At 41.7% G+C, this 9993-nt stretch overlaps 1 protein-coding gene across 3 annotated transcripts in view; it reads right to left on the bottom strand.

Annotated features, from left to right (window-relative positions):
* The window catches only part of maml3 (mastermind-like transcriptional coactivator 3), a 158025-nt gene extending 150107 nt beyond the window's left edge, over positions 1-7918 (bottom strand). For all 3 annotated transcript variants that reach the window (XR_002170511.1, XR_002170510.1, XM_019889176.1), the window contains exon 1: positions 6181-7918. Coding sequence is in view for 1 of the 3 variants with exons in the window: in XM_019889176.1 (XP_019744735.1) it covers positions 6181-6558 (378 nt within the window). In the remaining 2 variants the exon portion in view is untranslated. The remainder of the gene's footprint in view (positions 1-6180) is intronic.
* Between the last annotated feature and the right edge of the window lie 2075 nt (positions 7919-9993).

Raw genomic sequence — 9993 nt, 5'->3', positions numbered from 1 at the left:
AGTTTTTGGACAGTATATTTTTGTATTTTATTGATTGTGTTGTTACACGTGCATTTTGTCAACATACTTGCAGGTTCATAAAGGACATGTACCATGCTCATTTCCCAAATGAGGAATTTCTGTTATCAGGACAAATTGGACAGCGCAAACACGAGTCCGCACTAGAGAATATTTACTGTATATGTGTGTGTGCGTGTGCGTGTGCGTGTGTGTGTGTGTGTGTGCGCGCGTGCGTCTAAAACAAGATAATTGCTTGCCAATCACGTGATAGACAGTGGTTCCTATTGTGATTAGCAGCTAGCTTTGTTGTGCTCCGCGCAGTTGAAAGCCTTGAGTCGCCGCAAAAAGTTTCACCTTGTCGTGGCGTCGTTGTCTGGGCCTGTATCAGACATTCGTGTTTGATTAATATTGTTCCTCAATAATCAGTCTTGTATTTATTTGATTAATTTAATTTACGGCGACCTGGTGTCCAGTGGTTAGCACGTCGACCTCACAGTGCAGAGGTATCGGGTTTGATTCCAGCTCAGGCCTCCCTGTGTGGAGTTTGCATGTTCTCCCCATGCCTGCGTGGGTTTTCACTGGGTATTCTGGGTTTCCTCCCACATTCCAAAAACATGCATGGCAGGCTGACTGAACACTCAAAATGGTCCCTAGGTGTGAGTGTGAGCGCGGATGGTTGTTCGTCAATGTGTGCCCTGCAATTGGCTAGCAACCGGTTCAGGGTGTTCCCTTCCTACTGCCCGAAGACAGCTGGGATAGCCTCCTGCATGCTCCGCGACCCTTGTGAGGATAAAGCGGATCCGAAAATGGATGGATGGATGGATTTCATTTACAACTCAGCAGTCAGCACATATTCATTCAGCATTCTTGCTCGTGACTTTTCTTTTTCTGCTGTCATCATGTATATCTTTAGGTGAGTGCCAGCCAGTGTTCAGACTGAGACACAACAGTTGAATTAAACAATGACAAACTTGTAAAATACTGTTTAAATTGTTGCTATTCCTCAAGGGAAATGTTACTTGAAGCACTGTTATTTTCAATTTAATTTGTTATATTTGCTTAAAAAGAAGTTATACAACCACATAATTTCTGTGGGACTCTTTTGGGACACTAGATATTTGTTGGTTGCACATGTGAGCAGAGGATCTCGACCGCTTCATGAAGTCAATAAACCTGTGGGTTTTTTTTTTAAACTTTTGATGAAAACCTGAATCAACATTTAATATGGTTTATTAATTCAACTGCTTGCTCTCGACGTGTCTTCATTTTCGTTTGAACACTTCCAAAACATGTACTAGTATAAACAATGTTTTCTTCCTAATTAACTGGTCTAAGGCCATAAATGCATAGCCATGAATCTACTGTATTATTATGTTGCATGCTAAAATGCTAGCTGCTAAGTGAAATTGCACAAAGGCTGTCAATGCCTTTTTTTATGCTTTATGTCTTTGGTACAAGAAATGTGAAGTTTAAATCATATTCATTTGAAATTGCACAGCTGAAAATGTTTGGAGACAATTGGTTACAGTTTGCTGCTATGCACAATGCGATTTCAGAAATATCATGTTGATCATTTAACAAAGGAAACCAATTGGTTGGTCATTATGAAGTGAAATGTATTCAGTAAAAATATAGTTTATCTAAATATACAATTATTCTATACAATTTTCAGTACGATACGCCATTACTGAAATTTTCGATAGCTGCAACCCGACATTCAACGTGCCTGCTATATTGCCGTATTTTTATTGTTTCATAAAATTCTTGTCCCTGGGATTAACCTGCAATAAAATTGAAAGCAAAACTGCAAGCAAGCACAACATGCTGACGTTACATAAGCACAGGAAGTGGCAGGCGGAAGCAAAGCCATTCATTTGACTTAGCGGGAATATGGCAACAGTGTGGTAGCATTTGACTGAAACGCAAGGCGAGCATTGTGGCGTGCCATCGTAAAACGGAGCTTGCTCTCCACCGAAGACGCCCAGTGTGAAGGCATGCCAGACACAAAACAAAGGTAAAATCAAGATTTCACAAATCAGTTTATGTACATGAATGTGTGTGTGTGTGTGTGTGTGCGCGCGCGCGTGCATGTGTGTGTGTATAAAAATAGTGCTGTGGCGCAATGTACAGACAGATAATGGTACTTGTTATTTTGGGGTTGTGTGTTATACAGTCGACTAGAGCAGGCTCACTAACATGCCTACTTGGCTGCCAGGTTTGGCAGCGCCGATTTTCCCCATCAAAGGCAATGCATGTACAGTCATACCTGGTTTTCGACCATAATCCGTTCCAGAAGGCTGTTCGAAAACCGATTTGTTCGAAAACCGAAACCACGCTCTTTTTTAAAAAAATAATCTTTATTGAACACATCTGCTCACAATGGAACGCTACACGAGGAAGCGTCACTTCCTCGACTAACCGAGGAAGCGTCACTTCCTCGTGAAAGGAAGGCGAGAGGAGTCGAGTGGCGCATTCAAGTGCCTCAGTTTGGTTGAACCTATTTTCGGTCGTAATCCGAGGCATAAAAAACTTTTTGGTCGAAAACCGATTTGGTCGAGAACAGAGACGTTCGAAAACCGAGGTTTGACTGTACATACCTAGCGGACATGTTAGCAGGGGCCCCTGTCCCATCAGATGTAATGGAAAGCATAGACATTAGCTTAGCAGTGCCGTAGGCAACTAAAAAGGAGCATGTTTTATATATACCTATTCAACCCTTATCTATGGAATCCAATCGTAACGGTGATGGGGAAAAAAAGGAAGCACACCAACATCTTGGCTCAAGCCACTAGCTGCACGCAATTATCTCTACCGCAAGCACTAGCGAAGTAAGTTTGGATGAACTTGAAAACTTTTCAAAAAAGTTCCAGATTTTTTATTTACAATAATTTTGTACCGTACTAGGCAATTTTAGGCTGCGAAGAAAGCACAAAATAATACATTTGTACTGTTAGGTATTTTGGGGCGTAGAAAAATAATATTTCAATTTAACAGACAAGTAGTATTGATTCCGCAGAGAACAATTCTGATTCTGCGGAGGGAAAATCTTGATTCCACAGCTTGAAAGTTGATTTCCCGCAGGTATTAAGTGACCTAAAATGACCACTTAGAAAGCAAATTAGTGTATTAATGAAAGTAAGAATTATTTTCGGAAATAATCTGCAAAACCAAAACACTGTGGGTATAAAATAATCAACATCAGTATTCTATTTGGACCTCTCAGGCAGATTTATTGAATAATAATAATAAATTTTATTTGCATTTCACCAAACTATGGGTTTGAGGCAGAACAAGTGATATTAAAGCAAAGATTTAGAGTGTAACCTCGCCACTTGACCTGGATATTGTAATATCTGCATACAATAAGATAATCAATGCAATTCAACCACACAGACAGTTCATTTATTACGTGCGGCAATGGCGTGACGTAATTTTTACTGGACGTCTACATAAAATGAAGAGAAAAAAAAGCGTCACCTCATTTGCCCAAAATAATTCTACCACCTTCCGCATCCCATTGCTCCTGTCAGTATAAAATGATAAAAAAAAATGAGCTCGTACACAATCTTGATATTTGAGCATGTCATCTATTATCTCTTGGGATTTGATATTTTTAAGGGTTCGTTTTTTTTTTTTTTTCCATAAGAGCAAAATTGTTCCACCTTCTAGCCAAATCCTGTTTATTTGTTGTGGCTTCCTATGACAATAAAGTAGCCAGCATAACGGACAAAAATAAGTTGTGTAAAATAGGCTGATACTAAACCCAACAATGAAATACAGTTCTTATTGGCAGAAAGGTGACCTTACGTTTCTCAAGTACTTCCTGATCAGACCATTCAAAGCGTACAAGTTAATCCTTGGAACACAAATGTTATCGATGTTCAAGTTTTTCACACCAAGTTCTCCCAGATTTGTCAGCATCCTTGAGAAAGTTACTGAACCCACATGCTGCGTATGCCGAGTCATAAGCGTGAATTTGCCGGCTAAGCAATCATAAGGGACTCAAGCACACTTCCATAATTCGAGGCTTTCCCCTGCCTTGATATGGGAGTGTCTGAGAACCATCAAAGAGTGCATTGAACTCTTGGATCCACACGACACGACAAAATAGTTGGACATCGAACGTAAGTTGTAAGTAAATGTACTTATGACAGAGCAAAGTGTTTAATGTTTATTAGTTCCCATGTAGAACAAATCATTAAAAATCTACCTATACTGTACTGTTCATTTGAAAGAATGCATGACATTACATAAACTGACATCATGAGCAAGAATTGGAAATGCCGTTGCTCAATTGGTACCGTTTAACAGTTTGTATTAACAGCGAGAGCACAAATTAACATACAGGTACTGTATTTGAACACAGTGTGTATGTAACACACCTCAACGCTGTGTATTCTGAAGAACAGACTGTAACATAACCCCGTGGGCATTTGTGTCTGCATGCGTGCACACAGTGGGTTTGGCTAGAGCAACAGCAAGCTTGGCTTTCCTCGAATGCCTGCTTCTGCAGTGACTACATACAGCCATCTAGCTGCAGCTCTGCTCTTCAGAGCAATGAAATTGAAAAAAAAGGATAGCACACACTTCTCTCGTTTCCCTTCGGTTCACGTCTTGGCGCTCCGAAGCACAGTGCGGTTGTTGAATACAGTGTTTGCATTTGAAGTGTCACCGTTGGTGACAGAGAAGCTCCTCCATCCTCCGAGCTTTTTTTATCCAGCCATCAAACAGACAATTCAGTTAACTGTCCACAAGAGCTAGTGGGAGATCTTGCATTGCAAGTACTATGGTCGATGGTTCTAGCTAGGCTCCTCTTCAACAACTAGCTCGGACATTAAAGACGCTCTTATTTTACATCTCAAAAGGAGAGGACCTGGGCTCATTGCATGAACAAAAGGAAAGACACTGTTGACATTCCAGACATGAGTCCTTTGGTCTTTTCTCAGGAAACCTGAGCCTGCCCACAGGAGATACAGTGCAAACAGGGATTTTACACAGTTTGTCTGTGTGTATTTTCTATTGCTCTCAATGGCCATGCAATCACATGCTTTAGTGGGGATTTTTTTTATAGTCAAATCTACAGTGAGAATCACAGAGGACCACAGGGCACTACTCTAATAGTAACAAAACGCATCCGCTGCACCCAATCAGAAATCAGCCGAACCATTCTGTCAGCTCCCACAAGATTCATTTGCGCTTGCGAGTAATCATTTTGTTCTGTCAAAGGATGTGTGCCTTAACACATGAAAATATTGTCAGTATTCTGGCAACAATCTGACACCTGCTAGTTCGCTCCCTTTAATGTACAGGTGCCTGTGCATTGCATCACTGACTGTTTACGGTGACATCAAACCATGAAGCTAATTTTTAATTTCACTGTAGTTCAATACAGTGCTGTGTTTACAGGAAACAATATGCATTCAGGAACCTGTTTGTAATTGGGCATCGAATCACACCCAGAACTTCCTCTCTCTCGAGATGGACCTTTTATCTCAAAGCCAGAAGTGTGTGTTTGAGCGAGTGCGTGTGTGGGTGTGTGTGTGGGTGTGTGTGGGTGTCGTCATTGATCCTCTAATGTATCTGTATTATTAATTGTTTTTCTAACCACCATTCAAATAGTACTTGATTGAATCACAAAGTGCCCTTTAAGGACTCGATCATAGCAATATAATATTGTAGTCCATGTAAACATACACTGGCACCAGGGGACGGGCTGTTGATTTAGAAAGCATGTCACAAATCTGGAGCCTAAACTGTCATTGATGAGAGCAGGGAAGCATTTGTTACAACACTAATGCCTACTTACAGAGTATCGCACACTTAACCCAAGAAAGGAGAAGTAGTTTGGCCGTGAAAAAAAGTTACTTGAGAGCTCACAGTGAATAAACACGTTTAAAACGGGCTGAAGAGGACAAAGAATCAGATGTTAAGTATCGAGCATTCTGTTTCTTTCCCAAACAAACGCACTTAGTCGGCGTTGTTGTGAAAGTGAGGCGAGCAATTACCGCCGAGTGACCGTGTTGTCAGCTCTTGCAACTGTGAGTGAACAAGTTAGTCCCGCGGTAGTCATGCAGCTACTGCGAGTGCTTGTTTGTGGTCCATGGATGTTGAGTGAACTGTCTGCGGAAGTGTGTGAGTGAGAGGGCTGTCTCTGGCTGTCATTTGGGAGCGCGTCCTTACCGCTATCAGCGTGTTATTCCTCTGTTCCGTGGAGGAGGCCGAGTCCGGGTCGGGCTGTTTGATCTGCGGCTGCTTACTGCCTCCGCTCCCGCTGGCCGACTTCTTGGCCCGCTGCTCCAGACTCCGCTGGTACAGGCTGACAGTCTCCCTGCGCTCGATCTCCAGCTGCTCGGCGTGGGCTTGCTGGTACCTGTTCTCGCAGTTGACGTGGTGTCTCCTGCAGCCCTCTATCCGCTGCCTCAGCCTCTCCACGACGGTGCTGTGCTTAGGTATGCCCGCGGCCCCGGCAGGCACCACGTTCCCGGCAGCCGGGTTCAGGCTGTTGTTGATGCAGATACTGCCGTTGGGTCCGGCAGCGGGGGAGGCGAAGTCCCCCATCAGTGGGCCGAGTGGCTGCTATTTTGAAGGAACTTTTCTCCAACGTCCAGCTTGTCTTCACCGCCGCCCCCTCCTCCACCTAGCGTCACCCCCCTCTCTGTCCTCCGCAGCGAAGGGTCCCAAGGAGCCTGCCAGCGGAGGTCGGACCGGCAACAGCCCCCGAAGTGAGCGACAACCAGGGGCTTTAAAGGGCAGCGAGCCTCGCGCCTGTACGGCCGGGAGCTGGCGAGTGACCTCGTCTTCTTCCCTGCTTAACACAGTTCCAAAACAAACAGCTCCCGAGAACACAAATAAGAGCCAGCATGAGAGGCTTTGACAATGAAGCGTCTCTGCGCCACTCGCTCGAAACAACTCCACCGGAAAGCCAAACAATTTACGACGGCGGCGGTGTGAAGGCGGGCAGCCGGCGGTCAAAGCCACACCAACAGCCGCGCCGAGCAGCAACAGTATACTCGCCGCTTTACGGTGTTGTACTTATCCGTAGAGAAAAAGTTTTGCTGCTTGGACCTAACGGGCTCCGGAGTTCCCAAGTCAACGTGCATGTCATATGGTTACTGGTTTGAAAGCAATCCCGGTAAGGATGTCGCTTGGTTCTGTTGTGAGGCATCAAGAGTCCAGACGGCGCAAAACGTGAATATGGGAAGCAGTGGCGGAAGTGTGTAGTCACTGGCTGACGCCTGCCACCATCACACAAGAATCAAGTCAGCTTCTCCACCATGCCAGCGGAGTGATATCAGGACAGCAGTTGAGTAAAACCAGCTCGAGGCTGTGAGAAGCCCGCCGAAGGAAATCCGGAAAACCCGGCGCGGCATTTGCTGCGGATGCCCAAGAGAAGTTGCGCTATAGTCCCGCCTCGGCGACTTGAATAAAATGTGCACAATTGGGGTAAATGTTCAATAAAATAACAATAAAAGTTTTTTTAAGTTTATTTGCATGCATTAATATGTTACATAATACATTCTACATTCACGGAGAATTGTACTCCATTTAAGTAACAAAGTCACACTTGGAGCCTATTAATTGTAGATGTATTTTCAGTGCTACAGAGGTTTGACACATGTCTTTTTCATGCGGATAAATCAGATTTAATGATGGAAAGTATTAGACCACCTTATTTTCCTCACTTCATTTTAATGTCGGGTACTACTAAGCGCGTATCAAGTGACTAACACACGCACACACACACACACACACGCACACACACACACACACACACACACACACACACACACACACACACACACACACACACACATACTCCTTTCCAGAAAACATGGAATGCCTAAAAGCAATGTTTTGCCAGGAAAATAGCTATTAAAGATTGGAGTGATTTTGATTGTTATTGAGAAAACCATGGAAAATGTTTCAATATCAACTCTTGAGTTCAACTTTTATCAAACATCTTTGTTGTCATTATTATTATGTTTGTACAACTAATTTGTATCAGGCATTTAAAATGAAAAAAGATGGTCCAATATGTTTGTCAAAGACCGTGTGTATATGGGTAATACCAGAAAAGGAGGACAATTTAGGCACCATCATTTTAGCTAAACAGACGATCCTTCATAATTTTGATAACAGGTAATAAACCATATAATTTATCCAGTCCAACCGTCAACCCTTTCAATGAGATAGTTTGGTTAGCTCGTCCACCTCAAAGTTCTGAGGTTCTGGGTTCAAAGCGGGGCTCTGGCCTTCTTGTGTGGAGTTTGCATGTTCTTCCCGTGCTTGCATGGGTTTTCTCCGGTTACTCTGGTTTCCTCCCATGTTCAAAAACCATGCATGGGAGGTTAGTTGAACATTCTCAATTGTCAATAGGTGTGAATGGTTGTTTGTCTATTTGTGCCCTGCGATTGCCTGGTGACGAATTCAGGGTATACCCCACCACTCATCCAAAGTCAGCATGGATAGACTCCAACACATCTGTGACCCTGGTGAGGATGGGCGGTACAGCGCATGGATGGATTTTACCTGTTGTATCATATAGTTGCTGTGTATGGTGCAACCCTCGCTCGGATTTTTGGACAGCTGAAAAACACGTTTCAAAACTACAGCTGAATTAATCATTCACAATAAACAACATGGAAAAATATTATTTTAATACTTTAAAATTTTTCTGACTGTATTATTTTAATTACAATAATAGCATTACTGACAATATGGTTACATAACCAAGCTAATGTGGGAGTATTTGCCCAAGAGTACATGGATGTTGTATTAACCTGATATGCTAATCGGTCAAGAACAAACTTGGCCACATAATAAAAAAGAATAACTTTGATATTATCATGTTTATTTCAAATACTATGACTAACAATGTTGTGTTGGTTTGAGTGACACATGCCATTAAGTCTGAAAACATTTACAAAATATGAGAAATAGAAGACAAGACTTACCTTACGCTTATGAAAAAGTTGTATATATGAAGTATACTTTATATAGTTGTATATATGAAGTATTTAGAGTGTACATTTTCATTCTAAATTAGAACAAATTAAATTTTAAAAGTATACTTACTATAAGTATCTGTTTGCATGTTTTTACAAGCCAAGTGTACTTAAGCATACTTTGGCAAAGTTTATAAAATATAGGATTTTAAAACTACCGTTAAAATATTGTGCCTCCAATTTAGAAAAAAACGTTTACTCATAGTATACTTGAATAAACTACTTTTTGCTAACGGTAGGTCTACCCATGATCAGAGCCATTGACTATATGAGGTGTCTCAGAAAAGTTCAAAGACTTGTGTCACAAAAGATATATTTCAAACCCAAATGACAATCATCAAGTTTTCCCCTTCCCTGTGGCGCAGAAGGTCAACCAGCACATTTACAAAGAGATCCTGGAGCGTTTGCTTCGTTCAATGCACTAGAAGAGACGAAAGCTGTGGCAGGACAAATCGTTGCTGCTTCACCATGACAACGCAGCTGCTCAGAAAAAGCAGTTTTAAAGTAATATTAGATCAGGGCTGCAGTTAACAATTACTTTAATCATCGATGAATCTGTCGATTTTCTTGAACAATTAATCAACGAATCAGATGTTTTGAAAAATTCAATTTCCATCTCTTTAATCCAAAACATGACATAATTTCAAATTGACAGTGCAAAAACAAATTATGATTCAGTTCCTGGTTGAAAAATGAAAAAAAAAAAGTAAATGGTTTGGTGATTATCAAAAATAGTTATAGAATAATTTGATCATCGATTAGATGTTGGTAAATTGATTAATAGTGCCACCTCTAAATTGGATGTCCTTCATGACTTGGTGGTTGGGTTAATGTACATTTACTTTTTTTGCAGATATTCATTTGTGACCATAACTTCATCTACTGCAGTTTTATTTCACTATTTTTCCTGTTTTCTTGCTATTTTCTTCCTTCTAAATTGGACAAGTCAAAAACTTTAGATTTTTTTATTTTTTTGGAGGGGAGAGGG

Source organism: Hippocampus comes, unplaced genomic scaffold, assembly GCF_001891065.2.
Source record: "Hippocampus comes isolate QL1 unplaced genomic scaffold, H_comes_QL1_v1.1 scaffold86, whole genome shotgun sequence".
Lineage (NCBI taxonomy): Eukaryota > Metazoa > Chordata > Actinopteri > Syngnathiformes > Syngnathidae > Hippocampus > Hippocampus comes.
Note: the sequence above shows the minus strand (reverse complement) of the source record. Positions and strands in the feature narration are given on the sequence as shown.